The sequence below is a fragment of the Stegodyphus dumicola genome, chromosome X1, assembly GCF_044657685.1.
Source record: "Stegodyphus dumicola isolate Sdum_Otavi_A_Nest chromosome X1, ASM4465768v1".
NCBI lineage: Eukaryota > Metazoa > Arthropoda > Arachnida > Araneae > Eresidae > Stegodyphus > Stegodyphus dumicola.
The window spans coordinates 161,009,218-161,033,743 of NC_140780.1; the positions used below are offsets into that span (position 1 = coordinate 161,009,218).

Consider the following 24,526-nt stretch of genomic DNA (forward strand, 5'->3'; position numbering starts at 1 on the left):
ATTTTTACAAAGTTGAATTTAATTCAGAAATACTGTGATGTGAATTTTCTTTGTTTAAAGCATTTTTGCAACTAAAAGTGTATTTATATATGTATTAAACATAACCACTCAGGGAAGATAAAGTTGTGCATGTACTTGAATACGCAGCTGACGGAATGAAATTGTTAACCATATGTCAGTTTGTGTTTGCTTTGCTGTGATTAGTCGATTCTGTTACCATATTGGCATAAGTTCAACAGTTAGAACATTTAGATAAAATCCATTTACCAGTTTCCATGATGTAGCAAAGTCTGATTGTCTAGCAATGAAGGACTTGGTCCTTGCAAAGCCCTCCATGTGAACATGTCATTATGGACACATTGTCTTTCCAATAACTTAAAAGTTCAAGTTTTGAATGTAGCTGGAGAAAGCGAAGGAAATTGTATGACATATATGCAAGATAAAATCTTAGTTAATTTCAAATAGCCTCTGAAATCTTCTGTTTAATTTTGGTATTTTCCATTTCTATTCTAAAAGCAGTAAAATACTTACAAATTTTTCCTGAGTGTCCCATTCCAAAATTAATAGCTGTTACATGAATCTAAGTACAGGTGACCCATGTACTTAGATAATGATAAAAATGAAAGTAAAATCACTTATCCAATGCAGTGATTCTATTATTCTATTGATTAAGAATCAAAGCAACTTCATCATTTCTTAATCTATCATAGTAATGTAGTTTTCCTTTTTTTTTATGCTTACTTTTGCCAAGTAAACATGTCGTCTGGAACTACTCTTTTCATCACAAATTGTAATGCTGCAAATGCATAGAACACGGGCTTGAGTATGTTCGAATGCAGTTAGCATCTGCATCATTTCGTTAATGTTTATTAGTCCATGAATTTTGCTTACATAATGATTACCAGGAAGTCCATGACTGCCTATTATAATAGAGGGGGGAATATAATATTCTAGGATCGTCATCATCTACATTGCAGCCTAAATTTTTATCACACAATATGATGCTTAGTTGAGACATTTTTTAAATATTGATGGTCTACTCTTACATCAGTTATGTAACAATAAAAATGGGTTACATAATCCATTGGCATAGATTTCATAAAAAGAGAAATTAATACTGTATGTACTGCTAGTTTAAAACAGTGAAAAGTGGATATTTATTATATACACTGCATTGTCACTGAAGGAATAGCAAGTCAATAACAAGTTGGGTCTCCTCTGGCCTTGATAATGGCCGTCACACAACAAGGCATAGATTCAATATGTGTGTGGAAGTATTCTATGGAAATGGCTTTCCAGCCATTGGATATAACTACTCATAACCCAGGAAGGATCACTAGTGTTGTGTGATGTGGTTTCGCACCTTTTTCCGAAATATCTGAAAGTGGTTAGCGCTTTAAGTCAGCACTTTTAGGTAGCCAATTCATGACAGAGAAGTCAGAGGAATGGTCATCCAACCAGGCAGTAACTAACTGGGACTTCTGCGAGATGCAGTTACCTTTCTGGAATACTGCATTTCCATGTGAATGACAGGACAACATAAATGGATGGAGATGACCGCCTAGCAATTCTATGAACCGAATCATATTGAGGGAGGTTGGTACAAGTATCAAAGATTCCAAACCACTGCTGAGAGAAAACACCCTAGACCATGACTAAGCCACAATTGCTTTGTACAGTTCCAAAATGACATGCCGGTTGCATGAACCTGACACCCTATTCTCAGCCTCCTGTTGGTGTTAAGTGGTTGGAATTGACTCATCACTCCACGCTATTCGTTTCCAGTCTTTTAAAGTCCATTCTCTGTGTTCTTTTGCCTTGGCAAGACCTGCAGCTTGATGGCATGCATTGAGCAATGGCTCAAAAGGCTCCCAAAGTCCCTATGGTAAAGCGAGCCTTGCATGATCCATTCACTGGCTATACAACTTGTGCCCTGATTCAGCTGGTAATTTGAGCTAATGTTTGTCTTTGATGACTTTGTATAATACGGAGTTGTCTCACCACGCTTTTTCAAGGCTAATTGTTCCTTGCAGTTTGCCTGATTACTAGTTCCCCCCACCCACCATCCATGTATTCTCATTATTATACTCTTGACATTGTTGACCTTAAAAATCCTAGCTCTCTGAAAATTTCAAAAATTAAGTGGCCCATGCGTTAAGTACGTATTGTCTGTCCATGATCAAATGTGTTTAAATCAAGTTTTACCCATACTGGCAAATGGAACAACTGATTAACAACAGGCATAGTACTAGCTATATAAGCAGTTACCACAATCCCCTCGTGTTAGCATAAATGCAGCACAGCATTACAAAATTTGCATAGACATGTCTGTCCCTAATTCAGTGTATAAGTATTTTAAAATTGAAACAGTTGTCTTAACTGATTTTTTTCTACATCAGATAGTAAAGGCAGTAAAAGACTATCACTATGAACATCCGGCATATACTGCACTCATAAAATGTGCATTCATCATTCTAAAATTTTGTGTTTAATTTTTTTAATCTAAACATTTAAACCATTATTTTAATTAAGACACAATAACACACTGAACAAATACTAATTCAGAAGTCAAACGACAAAAATCAGAGTTATATTTTCAAATTTTTACAGGACTAGTTTTGATGGTTTTACCGAACCATCAAAACTAGTCCTGAATCATTATTTTAATGTTTGACCTTAAAAGTACTTTTTTAAACAATATTATTATGTTGGATATTTATATTATTAATCATATAAATTATATGTAAAACATATTCTCATTTATATTAATATAAATGAACATATATATATATATATATATTTATATATAAAATGAAAATATTTTTTTGAAATTTTACATAAAGTTTATTCATAAGTGATGTATGTATGATGAACTGTTATGTTTATTTTCATGTTAATTTTTGCTCTATTTAGGGAAACCGGATGACCTGGATTCATATGTTAGACTTGAATTTCCAATACCTACAGTAAAGACTTTTTTTTTTCAATTATGAAACCTACTAATAATAACACACATGATTTTTTAAATATGTAATTTAAACATTGTTTATGTTGAACTTTTAGCTTGTTCTAATATTGGTGATACTTAAGTCTTCAATTGGTACATTATCAGTTTTAATATGAAGAAATGTGGCATTTGAAAATTTAATTCCATATTATTTTTTTTTAATTTTATAGGAAGCTCCCCAGAAGGCAAAAACTCATACAGTCCGTGACACTAATAATCCAGGTCAGATTTTTTTCTATTATTGCAGCACAATAAGACCTTTATTGTATGTCAGATGTAATTATAAAGTGTCTGAAAAAAAGGTCAAATTATTATTTGTAAGCTTCCTTTTAAAACCTATTTCATTTAAGTTTTAGTGCGATTTTTATGTCTCTGCTTGCTTGCTTTTTTCCCGGTATAGCAGTTAAAAAATAAGGAAACGGAATTTGATAGTGGCATATTGTTTTATACTTCTCTATAAATCACTTATAGTGAAAAAGATAAGGGAAGTAATATAAAATTTTGGAAGTATTAGTAGTAAATAACAAACTTGTTACAATGTTGACTGTGTAAAAATGTTATTTTATTGCTAGCTGAAACACTGATTGCAAAATATATATATATGTTACTGTGAAAGACCGAAATTGGAGAATGTCGACATTCGCCGGTGAATGTCAACATATACCAAATACGTCGGTGAAGACCGAATATTTCGTTATATTCTTGTACATTCCGACCATCACTGGTGTACGTCAACAATCACAGATATACTGTGGTGGAGGTTGAAAAGAGAAGTCGAGTTCAACAGAGAGGCGACTGTCTGTTGCCAATTCCTTTGCTCTGCTGCGATTGAAGTTATGTAGCACGTATTTGTTATATTCTGGAACACTGTCAGTCTTATGCTAGGCTTGATGGTATGCACAAAATTTTTTTTTTTTTTTTTTTTTTATCCAATACCCTAATTTATGTTTAATGGATACTGCAGTGAATCGAGAACTTTTCCTTGAAAGGTTAAATGCATTAATTGCAAGTAAACGAGAAGACAATTGTTTTTATTTTTCAAACACAGCTTTGAACCACATCTCTCCTCACGAGGACTGAATACTCCTTATGAAACTATGTTTGGCATAAAACCAAGAAGAGGCATAGCATCGTCTTTTTTTCCTGGCAAACAAATCGCAAATATTAAAACCAAAAACAACTCTTAAGAAATTGCCAATACTTTTGAAACTGAAGAACAGCTTGAAGAAACTGTTAATACTTTTGAAGAAAATCTGAGCAGTGGCCACACAGAAAAACCATATTCCAAAGAAAAATATTGAGGAGGACCTGCAACCTACCACGTCTTCGTATCAAGCCTAGACTGAACAACACGCGTTAATTTCTATAAAAAGATCAGCCACAAAAGAGAATCTTTTACTGCAAGCAACGAAAATGTTACGGACTTCAAAAAAAATTTTCTCCTGCTCAAATTGGTGATACCGTATGAATACAAGTCCCTGATGTCGACCGTGATTGTACAGATGGCTGAAATGTGTTGGCAGTTGTTGGAATAAGACTCTGGCTTTTATAAACTAGCAAATAATTCGAGAAGTAGAGGGCATGGCTATACATGTTGTCACTGCAAAAGGAAGTCTTCAACAACTAAATGCAGTTGTAAAAGCAAGGGACTCTTGTGCAATTCAAAATGTCATAAAAGTTTGTTTTTGCAATAAGATTTCAATAACATAATTGAGTTTTTTTTATATTATTTTCTTTTCTCAGTTAGAATGCATTGTTTAAGTTCAAAAGTTTATTTACATGTGCTGTTACTTAAGCTTTTTCATATTTTGACATATACAGTATAAATGCAGAATTAAAGTTCTTTATTGACTAACTTAAAATCTAAATGCTTAACATTTATCCAAGCACGACTGCTGTGATTATTAAGAAGTAAAGTAATATCAAGTAGTCCTCGCATTAGAATCAAAAGCTATGTCACACAGTGAAAACGCCTCTATAGAGTTACGAACAACTCTTGTCACCAGGGTTTGGTTATTCCTCTCAGCAAAACAGGCGAAAATGTTATATCACTCTTGAAGTTTTATGGTGCCAGAAATACGGAGAACAAAATGCAAGTCTCTGACATATTCAACATTCACTATTAGTGCATGGTGAGAGTTGACATTTGCAGGTGCAAGTCAAAAAAAAGGATATTTGGCAAATACTGTTATGGACATGCGCCAAGCGACTATGTGAATGTCAATATTCTCCAAATCTTGGTCTCTCACAATAACATATATATATATATTCTCATTGTGCATATATATGCAAAATATATATATATATGCAAAATATTTTTGTAGTGCTTACGAGTACTGCTGTAACACTTTCACTGCTGATCATGTGAGGTTGTGTTGATAGTTAATACTGTTGTAGAAATAGATTGCACCCATATGCAAACTTACTTATTATAAGGAATATGATTTAAACGCGGTAAAAAAGGATTATTATGTATACCACATTGATTACTTTAAGCATAGAATTTTATGACTACATGCCAGCACGTGGAGAGGGTTGAATTTTAAAGTAATTATTGTAATAAGTTTTTAAAAAATGTTTTATTAAAAATGTTTAGGGCATTAATACTGTCTCATGTTAATTAGTATTGAAAGTTTATAGCTGGAAACATCCCGAAGTCTCAGTACACGTATGTACATTCACATAAAAGTGAAACTAAATATATATATACAGTCAAAAGTCTTTAATCCAGAATGATCTATAATTTGGACCTCAAAGCTACAAACTTTCTGGGCATGCGTAAACGCATAATACCTTTACGCATGCTCATACTATGTTTACGCTTGCACATTTAACATAAAACAGATGGTATAAGCTAAGCTAAAATTATCTATTTCAGTTAATGCTGCAGATTGTGTTGTTCTTTAATCTTCTAATTGGATCTGGCTTATTATTTTTTGCAGACTGTTAGGGCAATTTTATAAAAGTAAGCTTGAACTTTCGATTATGTCAAAAAGAATTTCTGATTCTGGAGCTGCCAAAGGATCTACAAAGCAAAAGCATGTTTCAATGTCCATAAAACAAAAAGTGAAATTGCTGCAAAAAATAAATAAAGACTTATCCTTTGTTTCTCTAACCATTCCGAAATCTGTTTATCAATTACACGCTAGTCTGCGCGGGGGGGGGGACGTCGCAGCGGCGCAATGAACTAGAAGTTGATTTGTGAGCACTATCCTTATCTTCAAGGCAGATGTTTTTATTGCTGGCAGTGGTGATAAAGGCAAAGCATATTTTGCTTCCCTTAAATAAAGCTAAGACTAATCTAAATAAAATTCATGCTTTATTCCGTAAATAAAATAAAATAAGCTAACACTGTAGCCTTTACATTTAAAATCATTAAGTGAAAGAAAAACTAGCATTATGCTAACTCATAATACCAAGAGAACAAGAAATTCGCCGATACCGGCATACATATATATAATACTCGGCCTACCCGCCGATCTTGACGTCATCGGCCTATCAGCGGCAACCACGTTAGCTTACCGCCGATTGATCTCCGATCAAAATTTGCATGTGGAAAACTAAAGCCAACAAATGGCCCTCTTTTCCTCATGCAAAGACAAAAACAAAACTTACACAGAATTACAGAAGTTCATAGTTCAATTCCATTATACGAAAACACTTATTGTCTTTAAACACTGAAAACATCTAAACAAAACTTTCTTAAATTAACAGCAGTTGCTGCTTTTGTAAATAAGTCGGCAGTATTTAATTTACTGGTGATAAATTCAAGGTCAAACACTCCATCATTTAATAGTCTTCTAACAAAGTGATATTTTACGTTAATGTGCTTAGTTCGGCGTTTTTCTATTGGCGATCTAGAAAAATCAATGGCAGACTTGTTATCACAAAATAGTTTACACTCTCTTATATTAAACTTTAAAATTTCATCTTGTAAGACATTTTTCGTCCACATTAATTCCTTCGCTGCTTCAGATAAGGCGATATACTCCGTTTCCATGGTTGATAAACTTACACATTTTTGTTTAACAGTTTTTCAGATTACTGGTACTTCATCTAAATATAATATAAATCCTCCCATGGACACGCGGTCATCTCTATTACTTGCATAATCAGCATCTGAATAACAGTATAAATTTATATGTTTAATTTTCGATAAGTTTAACTTATATAATTTAGTACTATTGAGATAACCTAGCAATTTCAATAATGCTACCCAATGCCTAATTCCAGGATTTTCCTGAAATTGTGATAAGATATTCACTGCATATGTAATATCAGGCCTTGTCCTGTTAGCTACAAAAACTAAACATCCTAACAGATTTCTAAAGGGTAATGTATGCATTTCTGCAATTTCTGCACTTGTAGATGGACAATCTAATTTTGTAAGAATAGTGCCTTTAGCTATGGGAAGTGAAGTTATTGGTATCTGGAAATGTTTAAATTTTTCAAAAATTTCTTCGATATATTTTTGCTGATGTATAAAAACCCCATTCTCATTCTCTAAGAATTCAATTCCAAGTAACGCTTTAGTTTTGCCTAATACTTTAAGATCAAAAAACTTATCCAGCTGTGAAATTACTTTATCTATACTATATTGATCTTTACTAAAAATCACAATATCATCTATGTATAACAAGAGAATTACATTTGAACTCTTATAAACACAATTACACCATTGTATTTTCTTAAAATGAAGATTTTTCTAAAGTACTTTCAAATTCACAAAACCATTCACGGCCGCTTTGATGTAGACCGTAAATGGCCGTGTATAATAAACACACTTTACTTTCCTCTTCGATAAATTCCTCTGGTTGGGTCATATATAGTTTTTCATTTAGGTTTGCATATAAATATGCATTCTTTACATCTAACTGACAATTAGTCCATCCATTTAAACATACCAGGCTAGTGAAAAATATTCTTATGATTGAAAAATTTACTACAGAACTGTAAACATCATCAAAATCTTCACTTCTTTTCTGCCTGAATCCCTGTGCTACTAAATGTGCTTTGTATCTAACCACTTGAATATTTTCATTTCTTTTTAGCATATAGACCCATTTGTTTCTTATCATAGTTTTATTTTCTGGCTTTTCGACTAATTCCCAAACCTTTCTTTTCTTCATGGTGTCAATTTCTTCTTTCATCGCCTTATCCTATTCTTAGGCATTTACTGATTTTCGAGCTTCTTTAAAATTTTGTGGGATAACAATTTCTACGGAATTTCCCTCTTCAGACACGGAGCTAGTCTCCTGTTCTACAAAATTAACTTTCCCCCGAGTATTCGTTTTTTCCACTAAAATCAAACTTATCTTTTTCAAATTTAATATTTCTTACCTCACAATACTTTTCAATATCATTATAGGATCTAAAACGGGTGTCTGTTTCCTCTACGTAATAATATATGTCTGTACGTGTTCCATCTGGCCTTTTAACTGCTTTTCTTTGCCAGTTTAAGTCTGATACTTCTTTCAGAGTAGATTTGTCATCTGACAACTTTATTTCTTCTCTAGAAATTTCCTGTTCTTCATATGATTCTGCTAATAGCTCAAATTCCTCTAGTCTTTTAAATTTAGGTTTTGATTTCTGTTCCAGGATGCCATTTGCTGCATACAGTTTTTCATCGAACTTCACATTACAGGTTTCTATTAATCTGCGTTCTTCTGGCAGCCATATTCTATAACCCCTAGTTTCCTTCGCATATCCTACCATGATTCCTTCTTTGCACCTCATTTGTAATTTATTTCTAATCTGTTTTGGCCAGCCAACATAGGCTTTACAACCAAATATTTTAAAATAAACAACACTGGGTTTTCTATTTAGGAACATTTCATAAGGTGTTCGGTTGCTTTTATGACATATTCTGTTCCACGTATGTACGAAACAGCCAAGAGCTTCTGCCCACTATTCTTTTCCCATTTTACCATCATTAAGCATAGCTTTAACTACGTCTAATGCCGTTCGGTTAAAACGTTCACACACCTTTCACTTCTGGGGTGTACGCGTTTGTGCATTCGACATTAATTCCATTTTCGGCTAAGTACCCTTTGAATTGCCTGTTACAGAATTCCCACCGTTATCGGTGCGTATACTTATTAATTTTCCATTTGCCTATGATAATTCTTAAAGTTGTAGAACGATTCATTTTTATTTTTCATACAATACACTGTTACTAATCTACTATAGTCATCTACAATAGCAAGGAAATATTTACTCCCACCCTTAGATGGAACTGGTAGTGGGCTACAAACATCTAAATAAACCAACTGCAATGGTTTATCCGATCTTTTTTGAACAGTTTTAAAAGCTATTCTACTAGATTTAGCAATAATACACGATTCACACCTCTCTATTGGTTTTTCAATTTCTGGTAACCCTTTCACGTTTTAATTCTTACTAGTTTTCTTAATATAATCAAAATTTACGTGGCTAAATCTCCGATGCCACAGCATTTCATCGGCTACTTTATTTAACTTTCCAATTTCTGTACCGTAACCAGCTTCCCTTTTACCTGTTGCATATCTAAATGGTTTTACGTGATAAAGTCCGTCATATCTTTTAGCGTAGCATAATCTATCCCAATTATTAAAGTATATCCACATCTTCCCTTTTGAAATCACAAAATGAGCACCTGCCTTTTCTAACCTTGCTCCCGATAATAAATTTCTTCTTAGATTTGGATTATACAGTCAAAAGTCGTTAATCCGGACTCGTCGGGACTTCGGCTATTCCGGATTATCGATTTTTCCGGATTATAGATCATCAGTTTAAATCTCGTAAGATGGCATGCAGAAATTCTAAAATTAAAAATATGAAACTGTAATTTATGAAATAAAGAACAATTATGATCTAAAGGGTATCAAAATTAACAAAAAAAAAAAAAGCTTAATATTTATTTGTTTACTTTATTAAACATTTCTTTCAATGTAAGTTGTTTAAGTTGCTTCATTTTATGTGATAATACTTTCTCTTTAATTCTATAAACAGACATAATTTCTTGTTCAGTTACAAAGTCCCGCTGTTTAAGTCCCGTTAATTGCTGTGCCGAGAATACCGAATAACTTGTCAATCGAAATTTTTTCGTTTTCACTAACCTCTCTGTCACATTCTTCATGTCTTTATCCATTTTTTTGCAGCAATTCCACTTTTTGTTTGTTGGACATCGAAACATACTTTCGTTTTGTAGATCCTTTGGGAGTTCCAGCATCGGAAATTCTATTTGACATAATTGAAAGTTCAAGTTTACTTTTATAAAATTGCTCTTACAGTCTGCAAAAAATAATAAGCGGGATCCAATTCGAAGATTAAGGAACAACGCAATCATTAACATGAACTGAAATAGATAATTAGATAATTTTAGCTTACACTGTCCGTTATACATTAAACGCACAGGCGAAAACGTATTCTGCACTTGCGCACACACATATGCACAGTAGTCAAGGTCTTACGCACACGCGTAAAATGCCTGTGCCAACGCGGCGCATGCGAAAAAAGTTTTTAGCTTTGAGGTCCGAATTAACGACTTTTGACTGTATAACACATTATCTAACTCAATCCAATTTATTCGATTGCCTACTTTTACTGCAAATTTGACGGTACCCTTTCCTAGTACTTTACTTTCACAATTTCCTACAGCTAAAGACATACATATATTGTTTATTTCTTCAAAATTTGTCATTAAATTTCTATTATTACAGAAATGAGTTGTAGCTGCAGTATCTACGACCCAATGAAATTTATCTGCGTTACCTCCTTTATCTGTAGTTACATAATTTTCTACTAACATTAATTATTTATCTTTAAACTGTCCATTTTTATCGTCTATTTTAAACTTCTAATTTTTACTTACATTTTCTTTACATTGAGCGATTAAGTGCCCAAATTTATGACATCTAAAACAAGTTCCTATTCTCATATTCCCCATCTTTTTCTTAGATTTAGTTTTATTTTCAACTTTATCTTTCCCTGCATTTGAATCAATAGTATTAAAAACGCTTAACTTGCTGTCTTCTAAATCGGCATTTACCTGGCGAAGTCGGCTTTCTTCCCTTACCAGTTCTTCAGCAATTCTTTCCAGTGTAAAATCTTCGTCCTTCCACCCATAGATACACTCTACAATGCCGAAGTGTTCCGGGGGTAATCTCCTTATTGCCTGAAATCCTTTAAAAAGATCTGCCAAGTTGTGACCAGCTTCAGCCAACTTCTTTGCAGTCATTCTTATCCTCACGATGAATAATCCTATTTCTTCATTTGGCGTATATCTAATACTAAAAAATTCATCCAGTAACTAAATTATCCTTGCTCTTGTTTTGAGTTCGAATTGCTTCTATAGAACTTCCCATGCTTCTTTACCACATGAACATTCTTGTATCAGCGGCCTGAACTCAGCTTTAATTCCGTAATATAATGTAGTGAAGGCTCTGTTCTCTCTCAGTGTGAACTCCTGCTTTTCATGCCTTGTTGCACTTTTATCTAATTCTTCTTTGTCCTCTATGAAGCTCCCAACAATTTCTATCCAGTAACAGCATTTTCATGTCGACTTTCCATCGATCCCAGTTGTCATGGTTTAACAGATCAAAACCTTCAGGTAGTAACGACATCTTCAATTAAGTGTGAGCACAATGACTTGAACAAACTTCTAAGACAGGTCAGCTTCTTTTCATGGATAATGGCCCTCTTCACCTACATTCCTTCAATGCTGAGTTGAACTGGATGACTGATTAGCTGTTGGCGCTGGGCCCATAACTATGTTGGCAGCGGTGATAAAGGCAAAGCATATTTTGCTTCCCTTAAATAAAGCTAAGACTAATCTAAATAAAATTCATGCTTTATTCCGTAAATAAAATAAAATAAGCTAACACTGTAGCCTTTACATTTAAAATCATTAAGTGAAAGAAAAACTAGCATTATGCTAACTCATAATACCAAGAGAACAAGAAATTCGCTGATACCGGCGTACATATATATAATACTCGGCCAACCCGCCGATCTTAACATCATCGGCCTATCAGCGGCAACCACGTTAGCTTACCGCCGATTGATCTCGATCACAATTTGCATGTGGAAAACTAAAGCCAACATTTATTTTATTCGGCTTATAATTCCTTACTAAATGTAGTATTTCATCTCGATGTACTCCGTCTTTGATATGATTTAAATCAAATTCCTCATCATTATAAATATCACAAATACACATCAAATAGTTTTCTCATTGCAATTTTCTAATTTCGACTATGCGTAATGTATGCTTTATGCATGCGCGCATTGAAAGAAATGTTTAATATAGTAAACAAATAAATATTAAGCTTTTTTTTTTTGGTAAATTTTGATACCCTTTAGATCATAATTGCTTTTTATTTCATAAATTATGCTTTCATATTTTTAATTTTATAATTTCTCATGCCATCTTACCAGATTTAAATTGATGATGTATAATCCGGAAAACCGATAATCCGGAATCACCAAAGTCCGGATTAAAGACTTTTGACTGTATAGGGAGTATGCTTTAAATTCGTATTATACAGGGTGCGGAAGTGTTCATAGTAGGATATTAAAAACACACCATAAGGCAGTATCTGTAATTTATTTGTTACCTCTTATACCAATTAACCCTTTGTGGCACAGTGTGTCTGGTGTGGACACACCTAAAACTTTCCTTCTGTACGCACAAAAACATTGAATGAAAAAAGATTTATAGGTTACTCTGAATGTTCTCTATTTATAGTAGATGTCAGCTCAACGCAAACCAGTCCATATATTTTAGCCATGTTTAGTTTTTTTAAGACCCTCATTTTTCAAAGAAATCTTCCAGATTTTTTTTTAGGGTATAAAAGGAATTGCTTGAAAAGAAATTTCTATGTTATTTTTTGGCTGTATGCTAATTTCCTTATTATATATTAGTTTTAAATCTTTACCTTGAAATCTTGCCTAAAATCAAATGGCGAACACTAGGTGTCCCCAGACCGGGCTCACCGATAATCTAGGATAACTGAGAGTCTTTATTTTTTGTTTTTCCGCATCTCATCGGTCAGTTCATTGACAATGCTCATTTCAGCACTCTTTTCGAAGCTCTATTCAAACAGTGTGCCACTTTGGGCACTTCCACAGAATTAAAATGATAAGTGCTATCTTCACAAAATTTTACTTGTGTTCTCCTTTAGGCCTAATTAGACTGCCTACCTTTTTTTTTTTTTAATCAAAACTCCGACTTTAAAAGGTAGCATGCCGAAAAGGGTTAATAGTTAAATTTATGCCATTTACTAATGTGTAAGTCATTGTCCATTACGTGAATTATCTTTTAAATATGATGCCTGTCAAATGATGTCCCTTCTGAACAACACATTCATCTAGGCGGCGTTAGAAGCTTGCCATGACTCGGTGTAACGTATTCCCTGGGACACTGCCAATGGGATTGCCTGGGATATTCTCCTGAATGAGCGATCGAACATATGTAAAGTTTGCAAATGAACCACGAGCAGATCTTTTTGAGCTATGCAATATTGCTGCACGAACATTTTCCACAGCTTCTGGTGTCCGCACAATTCTTCCCGGTTTGCCATTGCAAACAGAAACTGTTGTTCAAAATGCACTTACACACCTCACAATGATCCATCCATCTGGAACTTCCCCGTGACATCTCAAGTTGAAATGTTGCCAAAATAGATGCTGGGTAGCAATCACAGAATAGTTATTCTTGAAATAACTTTCAACAGCAAAGGCATGATGCTGTGCACTCCAACGATCCATATCACTGTCACACTCGAAATGGCAGCTCATTAGTACACGAATGCGGCATGAGCTGGCACGCATTTATGCAGTACGCCATTGTACTATGCAAGTCACACTATGAACGCTGTCACACCCTGTATTATAACTTTTAAAATAAATTTTTGAAGGGAGAATTTAAATAAAAGATTATAAATATATAAATAAATAAAACATTATATTTAATACATATAATGATAGAAATAAATTATAAAACACAAATACAGTACAAATTCCATAATCCAGACTCGTCGGGACTTCAGCGATTCCGGATTAAGGGTTTTTCCGGATTATAGATCATCAATTTAAATCTGGTAAGATGGCATGCAGAAACTATAAAATTAAAAATATGAAACCGTAATTTATGAAATAAAGAACAATTATGATGTAAAGGGTATCAAAATTTACAAAAAAAAAAGCTTAATATTTATTTGTTTACTTTATTAAACATTTCTTTCAATGAATGCAAGTTTCTTTGTTTTTTGTGCTAAACGTGCATGCGTAAAGCACACAACAAAAAAAAAAGTTTGTGGCTTTGAGGTCCGGATTATAGATCATTCTGGAATAATGGACGTCCGGATTACAGACTTTGTACTGTATAGATCAAATTGGAACACGAAGCTAAGAAAGTTGCTTGCAGGGGGGAAAAAGAGTATGGGATTCGAACTCACAACCCCAAAAGTCAAATCCCGCTACCGTCAGCTTTACCACTACGCTATCATATGGACATTGTGTACATCATCAAGTAAATGAATTCTTAAAACTAAATTTTTGGTCCTGTTTCAGTATGCTGTCATCTAAAAAATTCACTAGAGTTTGTTCTTCAGCTTCTAGTACATTTCTTACAAAAACATAATTTTAAAGTGGCGTTCCGATTGAAGTTAGACGGACTGCTAAAAATATAGTCCAAGTGAAAGATGTGCTCACAAATATATGTTAACCAAAAATTTATATTTATAAATAGGGAAATGCAAATTAAAAACTTTTTTAATGCAGTAGAATATTTAAAAGGCTATTAAATTTAATTTATAAATAACATTATTAGTTTTTACCTGTTTTAAAAGGAAAAAAAAATCTTTGAATGCTTTACCTGATTTGCTATAGCAGCTTGATATAGTCTGACATTAATTTTCATTAAAAGTAAATGTTTATGCAGAACTAGGAAATAATTGTAAGGACAAATTTTGCTATTTCATGGACTTGGAATTATATTTTTTTATCTGATTTTTCTTGTCAGTTATCACTACTCTGTGCGAGCTAGTACTGTAGTTGCAGTTATTAGTCCAAAAGGGCTTTGTCCCTGAAAAACTTTTTTTTTTTTTTTTTTTAAATTTTGTGTTGAAAACTTTAAAAGGCTGTATCACATTTCAAATCGTTGCCACCAAATACTACCCGTATTATATTCGAAGAAATTAAATAATGAAGAATTTGCATAAATGTATGTATGTTTCTCGCTTTGTGATAAAACAACGGTACCTAGTGCCATCCAGTTTTGAATGACGTAATCCTACTGCAAATATGGGCATCTGAAAGCCCAAATTTGGAATTTGTTTTATTATCGATTTCATATTTTGTAAAACTGTAACGAATTTTTGATTAACAAACTCAATGATTTAAAAGTGAGCAATGGCAAGACTGTACGAAAAAAAAGTTTTTATCTCCAGCACGTGAGTCTGTGTATCGGAAATTCTAAAGATATGTTCATTTTAAAATTATTTTGTGATATTGCTGTTGAACTAAGTTTTATGGTTTAATGCTCTAAGCAGCAACAATATTTTTTGTGATATCTGTAAGAACATATATATATGTGCGTAATAAAATATGTCAAAGAAATTAAGGCAATATATCAAAAGAAAGCAATTCGAGGTATGAAATACCAGGAGAGTTTTTACGTTAAAATCAAAAAAATCATTTGTTCTCATAGTAGTTTTGGGAAATTTGTGCTTTGTTAACAAAAGCCCTGGCCGCTCAGAGGGTTAAGTGCGTAAAACATGATATTTAATGAATAAAAGGTAACACACAAAACGTTAAGAAAAAGTGCCTTTGGGCATTATGTAAAATTTGAAAGCTTTCAGCTTTTTTTTTTCCTCTGTTAATGAGCCCAACGCTGACTAAACAAAACGACGCTGAAAATGATTGCCCTTGACAACAGGCTAATCTGTTATCTTCGACTTGTTATTCATATGTGCACTACACCCTAATGACCAGAAAGAAGTACCTTTAATTATTTACAAGCGTGAGATCACTACTGTTTCAGTTGTCTTCAAGGTACTCTTTGAATGTTATATCTATATAACATAAGGTATGTCCATATAGAAGATCTGAGACTTTAGGAAGTTCGCAATTAGTATAGTGTGTTTAAAAATGATACTACACATCTCTAAGCAGAATCGAGATTTCTGTATGCAGAGCAGTCTCATACAAGGAACTCTTAAGAAAAATTGTACAATTTCATTAATTTAAAAAGAAATACACTTCATAACAACTGAAAAATTTGCGTTTTCGTATTTCATATTTTTTAGTTATCATACATTGCTGGCCATTAAAATTACTATGTCATGATGGAAATGTAAAAGGTAGAACATGCTGGGGAATGCCAGTGATAAATATTTCACGGCATAGGCTTATTGCAGAGAAAAGTAATGATGCCTCAAAACAGTAGTAACCCTCTGACTGCTTAATTTGTGGAAAGAAATCGCTTTCCCCCCCCCTTTTTTTTTTTTTTTTGCATATTTTAAATCTATATATATTGGAGAATTGAAAAATGCACTCTTTCTTTCTAGAAAATATTTTTTATATAGATTTTTATCATGAGAAACTAAATTGCCAGAAAAACCAATTTCAGATGTTATCACCAAAAAAAACTTTTTTAAAATAAATTTCAGTCGAATTAAAGTTAATTTCTATTTATTGCATAATATAAAAAAATAAAATTTAAGAAAATATAAAGCGCTGAGGGAAAATACCTTAGAAATGCAGTTTAGTTTGATAGAGTTCAAAACAGGGTTCAAGGCAAAGTCCAACTTCACAGTCTTTGCACCAGATTCAATAAATCTCATTAATAATCAATCTAATTATTAATCTAATCAATAAATATAATTAATAATCAATCTAATTATTAATCTAATCCATAAATCTAATTAATAATTTAATAATTTAATTAAATAATTAAGATAATCGCTAAACGTTTTCTAGCAGTCATTTCTGTAAGAAAAAAGTGGCAAAAAGTGAAGTTTGAGCGCTAATACAGCGGGCCTTCAAATGCTGCAATTTAGTGGAGAACTAATGATATCTGTTGGCCAAAACGTAAACTAAACGCCTAATACTGTATATAATTTATTTCAATGGTTAAAGGGGGAAAAAACGGGATGCGCTTCTCAATAAAGGAAGAAAAACATATGCCCACGGAAATCACGGGATGAGCAAATTTTGCTACATTTGAGTCGTCTGTGGAAATCGTGGGATGATCAGCCAGAGGGTTAAAAAACAAATTGAAATGCCGATTTTTCGTTCAGAAATCGTTTTGTTTGTTGACTGTGTTATGCCTCGTATAAGGAAAAGGAACTCGTACCATCACTTCACAGAAATCGAGTATAGAAGAATCCTAACCTATTGGGAGTCTGACTTAGAGGAACAAGCAATTACCCCTTGTGTTGGAAGAGATGCATTCACTGCTATGAAAATTTTTAGTCAATGGGTCCAGAAGGTCCAAAGGCATTAAGGCGCATTGTCATGATGGAACACAACTCCCTTTCTTTTGGCCAATTCTGGTCACTCTTTCTGTATTGCTTTGTTCAAACGGTCGAGTTGTTCACAGTACAGGGCCGAATTGATGGTTTCACCAGGTTGCAGTCTATGTGGCACCCAAACATTGAGCTTCTTTTTGTAACCTACTCTTTTCATATGATTCCCAAACTGTCATGTGGCTGATGTTTAGTGCCTCTGCTATTTCCTGACAGCTTATGTGCCGGTCTTGCTCCACCAGTTGCAAAATTTCATCGACTTTTTCAGTGCCTGCCTGACCAGAGCGAGGTGCATCTTTGACATCAAAATTTCCGGAACGGAATAGATCAAACCACTCCTGAGTCCTTCATTCACCATACACTTCACACATTTTTTGGCATGTTTTTGCAGCGTTTTTACCTTTTTTATAGTAAAAAAGCATCACACAGCGTATGTCTTTAGAGATTTCGCTTATTTTTAAATCAGTGTAACTTTTTTACACGAGCAATGAATTAGAAAAACTTAGAGATTTCGCTCATTTTTAAATCAATGTAACTTTTTTACATGAGCAACGAATTAGAAAAACTATCTTCACAAACAATAGAAGCTGAATTTCACCTTTTAAGCACATGTTCGTTTGAGACAATCAGGTGAATGTTGCCGGATATATAGGCATCAACACCATCTAGAGGCAAAAAAATGCAGAGACTTTTTATGTGGCCCAGTAGTATTCAATAATATAACCTTTTGATGAGTTGATTAAAATGCATTATCAGACTTAATATACACATCTTGAATAAAAGTTTCATTTCTTCAATAACCTCTTTTTTGTGTGTGAATTTTTATTTTATCTTGTTAACTTCTGATAATTTTAAATAATAATTTTATTTCATGCAAAAAAATATTTTAAAAATATTTAAACTTTTTTTGCATATTGACAAAAAATTGTTTACAGGTTACAAATTGTTACATTTTGACAAAAAATTGTTACATTTTTTATATTAAATTACTTGTTTAATTTTGCAGAAAAATTACTTACCTTTGATGACAAATTATTATTTTTATAAAGAGTAATGGTGTATCAGTTGTTAAGCTTTAAAAAATAAAATTTTTTTATTGAAATAATGTTCTATTCTCTTGTGAACAAATTTTCACTGCCTTTTAAACTAGAGTATCAGAAATGAAATGAAATGTTTGAAGATAAAAATAGCGAAATAATAAAAAACAGTTTTAGTTTCATTGAATAATAAATTATACAAATGACTATAAGTTAAATTCATTCTGAAATTTACATCTTTATGAAATCTGAAATTGCATGCATCATCTGTTTAACATCTCTTCATCAGAAAAAGTTCATTTCTTAAGTCAACAGTATCTATGGTAGTTTCTTCCAACTGTAATCTAAGAGAAAATGCCAGGTCAGGATTTACTAATCATCTAATAATAATAGAGAGAGAAAATTAGAATTCATACTTATTCAATTTTATTGTGTGCTTTCATTCCTACCCTTTTCAATGCAACAAAAAACATAATTTTCCTGACTTCCTCGAATAATACGTAAGATTTACGTTTAAAAATTCCATTCTGAAGTTTATTATAAATTACATATCATAAATAGTAACTTAAAAAAATGGAAACAAGCAGGAGCTAAGTAAATAAACTAGCAAAGCAAAGAGCAAAAAGCGGAGCCATGAGCAACCGCTTTTCTGCTGTGACATCACGCTCTCATGCTCAGGCCTTGTAACTCACAGGTCAGGAGGTGTTGACACTGCGCACCAATGCGTGATCGGCAGCGAATGTGTTAATGAATGAAAATTAATGCACAGCATTTAATCTTTTTTCTTTAAAACCATTACACATTGCAATAATTTTTTTTAATGTCCTAAATAGAAAATATATTTATCATGCTCTATGCATTATTTTTATTCCTCTTGGCTAGCAAACTGCTATTTTAAATTTTTGCTCTAATATGTGAATTATTAAGCCATTTATTTTAGGGTTTAAAAAATTATATGCCACATTTCAGACATAATTAACAACTGTGAATTTAACTTGACTTTCTCTTAAATGTTTAATACTTTGTTTTATAGTTTTCCAAGAAGAATTTAAATTTGAATTTAATCGAAAATCACGTTCACAATTGCGTCAGTTTAAGAGGCAGTCACTGAAATTAGAAGTTTGGGCTAAAGGGTGAGTAATTGAACTTTTGTATATTTCTATTTTATAGCTTTTATGTTTGAAGAATTCCAAAAATGGGTATATTTTAGAATTCATTTACTTAGTATGCAGTTTTGCCACACAGATGGGAAAGTGGTTAGTGACTGTGACTGCCATGCCAAAGAGCCTGGGTTCAAATCCTAAAGAAGGCATGGATGTAATTTGTCGATTCCTTCACAGCAGTGGTGGCCCACCTATTAGATGCCTCTCTAATAAAGAGATCACTGCTTCTGGCCTTCCCGTACAAACGGCCATTGGGGGCAGAAGTATGCAGGTTTTAAGATATTTTACATATTGTGTCACATTGCATTATATTCAGAGTATCAGAAAATAACAAAATGGAACAAATGAGCAGTGAGATAATGCTTATAAACTAGTGTTATAGTATATTGCGAGTATTGAAACAAAACTAAAGTATAAATAATAGTGATATTTAAATTTTCCTTTCTCAAAATTTTTTAGAAACTACTACAAACAACAGAATACACAACTACAGAATAATTTAGGAAAAAATTAAAAAATTCTATTACTGAAAAAAACATCATTAAATTCAATTGATATAAAACTTAGGTTAGAAAATTAGATTAGAAGCGGGACATGCCAATGTAAAATTAGGCAGAGAAGCAATTTTAGATTGGCATAGATTTTAAATAAAGTTGTATCAATTCAGTCTAGCTTAAGAAACCTATATCTGGTCACTCTTCAAGTTTATAAAAGGGTTATTTGTATTTTGGAAAGGCTTTCAAGATTTGTTTGCTTTATAAAATGTTAGTTCAGTAATAAATGGCACAATGGCCATTTATTACTGAACATGCATTGTTCCATTTATTAGTGAATGCATTAATTAAAATAATAAATTATTTCTGTATGTTTAAAAAGTACCGTGTAAGGAAAAAGTTGTGTAACGCTTTTTGAAAGTCAAAATATAATAGTCTGGTTGTGCCCTAATGTTTTGCAGTATGCTTTTGGAAGGATAAAAATAAACCACAAGTTTTCCTGTCTCATTTTCATACTGGGAATTAGTCTGAATATTGAGATGTAGAAAAGATTACTTTGAGAAAGGCACAACTGTAGGTTGTAGCATTAGCTATTTGCATATATCGAAGGCAGTACAGACTGTTTAAATACTGCTTTTGGAGGTAATGCAGTGCTGAAAGAGTAATGTCTTTAACCATCAAAATGTATCAGGATATCAAGAACATATTAAAAGCGGTCACCAAAGGTAAAGGTGTCAGATCTCTGTGACATGTAATCAATGAGTTACACCATAAAAGCTGAGTGTATAGATAAGTAATACTTCTGGAAATTCATGTGCACCAGCACCATATCGCAGATGGACTGTGGCATTCTATTATTTTGTGATTGTGCATAGTCAAGAACAGTTAACAAAGTTGACTGAACAGTGTACCATCTCTTCTAGGTATTTAGACTGCAGTGGAAGTAGGTCCTACATACTGGGATAAATCCAGATGCAATATGCACTTAGTTTGATGGCTGGGTATGACTATGATGACTAGTAGGGCACAGTGTTTGCTTGTGTGGATAGTCGTGAACATATACTTTTACAAATCTTTCATGATTTATAAGTTTTACATGCACTCTTTTCTTCATTTTATTTTATATTCTTTCTGCAAAGATGCAAATATTCTAATTTGGCACCAAATCTGTATTTCTGGCATGTGTTTTTATCAGTAATGAAAAAATTCAAAGTTTTGACAGATGCTTGACATCATTTAGAAAATCAGATAGAAGATGAGATTTGTTAATTGACAACTGAAGTTTGTAAGTACTGAAAGCATTAAAACATAATGAGAAAAAAGAATTTTTTGCATGAGTTCAATAGCATATTGAAGCTGCATGTAATTTTATCATCAGAAATTTATAATTTAAGAGAAAACCATAGTATGGTTTTAATAACGTTCAGTATTTTGTGAATAAATACCCATTTCTAGTCACAATAAAAGGCATGAAGAGTGATGATGTATCATGCAATGAATTTCAGAAACAATTTACAACACTTAAATGTGAAGAATTCCAGTTGTTACCATCTGAAGATGTTAGTTTCATTGGAATAATATGTTTAGTAGATGGAATCCTAAATATGTCAGGATTGCTGAAGTTCTGAATGTGGAATTTAACCACATTTTGTAACAATATCTAATACAAATGAATTTTTAGCACTGTCAAAAAATAAATTAACAAAAGTAAGACTCTTCCTTTCCTCTACAACAACACACTTTTATATCTTGTTGTCAAGTATGATCAGGCATATAGGTGTTACAAACCTGAATTTTCTGATTCTTTTTCAACGAAGGCAAAATCAGTTACTCTATTAAAATTTATTTTATTAGTCTTAACTAGGATCTTTCTCCCTCTGATTTTTACTCTTATGAACGTGGCAAGTGTACTTGCCAAAGTGCAAAATTTAGAAATAACATCATTGTTAAGTAGGGCTGTTTTAAACTGTATGGGTTAGGCCAATGGTTTGCATTGGTCACAGCTGTGATGGAAGAAGTCTACCTTTTCTTCATGACTAGTATTGCCTATTGGTTCTGCAACAAGCAGATCTGTTGGTACCAGCATGTACAATATTGAGAGAAGAAAGCTATATTATTTTCTGTCACCTAGCCTCAAATAACATACATTACTCAATGTTTAATCATTGGTATTATGCTTCAACTTATATACTCTAATTTCTAGTCCCATAGAGCAGTGATAGCCAACTAATGGACCAAAAAACCTAAGATGTTTTCTCCTATGTCTCACGGCCTAAGCTAGTAAAATTTATTATTCATTATAGATACAAGGGGTGATCAAATGAAAAGGTACGAAACGACACAGTGGATACAAATGTAGATTTTATTCAAAATATACACCATAGGCCTAAGCACAACGATCCCACTGATGAACAAGCCGTAGGATTCCTTGTTCCCAGAATTCCTGTAGCCATGACGAGACCCAGTCCTTTACAGCGTCCTTGAGTACGTCGTCCGAGTTGAAGCGCTTCCCTTTCAGGTATTTCTTCAGTGGACCAAACACATGGAAATCGCAGGGCGACATGTCCGGACTGTAGGGCAGATGGTCCAATGTCTCCCACTTGAACTTGACCAGTTCCATGTGTGTGACTCTGGAGACGTGTGGACGCGTGTTAACATGGAGCAGAACCACACCCTCCGGGAGCAGGCCCGGTCTTTTGTTCTTCATGGACCTGCTTAGGCATTGGAGTGTCTCACAGTACACATTGGAGTTAATGGTTTTTCTGTGCTCGAGGAATTCCACAAGTAGCGGACCTTGAATGTGGAGAAAGACGGTGAGCAACACCTTGCATGCTGACAGCACGGCTTTGAACATTTTGGGGGAGGTGACGACGCATGCTTTCACTGCATGCTGTCCCACTTTGTCTCTGCCTCGTAGTGATGGCACCAGGTCTCATCACCTGTGACGATCCGCTCCATGAAAACGGGATCTTCCTGATACCAAAACAGATGTTGCAGTGCTAGCCCCATACACAATTCCTTTTGCTGGTCGGTGAGCTGCTTCGGAACCCAAGCGGCACACATCTTCCGATATTGCAACCTGTGGAGAACAGTTGTCCACATGGTTCCATAGCTGACATCCACCTTCACCGCCAACATTCACAATGCGACACGCTGACCACTTCTCACAGGGTTCGTAGCGGTCCTTATAAGTGCTTATAAGTCCTTATATTTGAAAATAAAATATAAAGGCCCTTATAGGTGCTTACTTTTTCTTTAAAGCACTTATTTTTTTGTTTTTAGTGCTTATTTTTTGCTTTAAGTGCTTTTTTTTTAAATGAACGTGCTATTTTCGCCGTAACAAAGCCGAAATTAAATAAACAACTTTTCTTCCTAATATGGAATGTCAGATGGTGAGTCATACTCCCGGAAATAGCTTTTCCCCCTTTCTCTGCATTAACATAACCTTTGGTGTGCACGAAGAGTACAGACAGGTGCCCGTCGTTCTATTGGTCAAAGAATTGCGGCACGAAGAGTACAGACAGGTGCCCGTCGTTTTATTGGTCAAAGAATTGCGAAAGCAGCAGAAAATTCCGCTTTATTCGGCATTCTTTTCCTCCCACCCAAATACTACACACGTTTGAATTTATATCAAGATCTTAAAAAGATTTGCATTCTCGTTCTGCTTGGTCAGTTCATATTCGTATTTATTATGATCGTTATGCTTATATTATGAGCATATGTATGAATGTTTATAACAACATAGTTGCAGTTACTGCTGAAGTATAGTAAACTTCCAAAAATGGTTGTGTTTTAACACAGATTAGCTTTCTAGGGAATAATATTCGGAATGGCTTAAATAAAGGGAAAGTAATCGAATAGTCAAAATAGTTTCATATTTTTTGGCCAATACATTAAACAGTACGAGGGTTGGGATGTCTCCCCTTTCTCCGCAAAATCTTGAATATTGAAACTGTTACAGTTCGCTGCAAAACAAGCAACGGACCTTTCTTTTTGGGGGGGGTCACTTTCCAATCTGGATTGAATAGGACTAAAAGTTCTGCGGTCTACCAACCCAAGCAAAGAATGATTCTATTCCGGAATTTTAACGCCGTCTGTTGAAAATTAGAATGAAAAACACTCCAGTTATTTAGTTCTTTTTTCTCTCAATACCGGCAGTTGTTGATTCCGATTGCGTAATATCACGTAGGGAAGAATTACGGCGCACGTATTGGGCAATAACGTTTGCGATATTTTGCAGAGATAATTAATTTTGATGTTCAGTCCGAGATTTGTTTATGAGCACTTAAAAGAGTTTTACTGTCCTTACTAAACG

The 24,526-nt window shown here is 33.6% G+C and overlaps 1 protein-coding gene across 2 annotated transcripts in view; it reads left to right on the forward strand.

The window, feature by feature from the left end:
• l(2)gd1 (lethal (2) giant discs 1) overlaps positions 1-24,526 on the forward strand; it is a 200,315-nt gene that overhangs the window by 169,271 nt on the left and 6,518 nt on the right. For both annotated transcript variants that reach the window (XM_035368889.2, XM_035368890.2), the window contains exons 19-21: positions 2,914-2,966; positions 3,178-3,229; positions 19,588-19,687. In XM_035368889.2, coding sequence (XP_035224780.2) covers positions 2,914-2,966; positions 3,178-3,229; positions 19,588-19,687 — 205 coding nt within the window. The remainder of the gene's footprint in view (positions 1-2,913; positions 2,967-3,177; positions 3,230-19,587; positions 19,688-24,526) is intronic.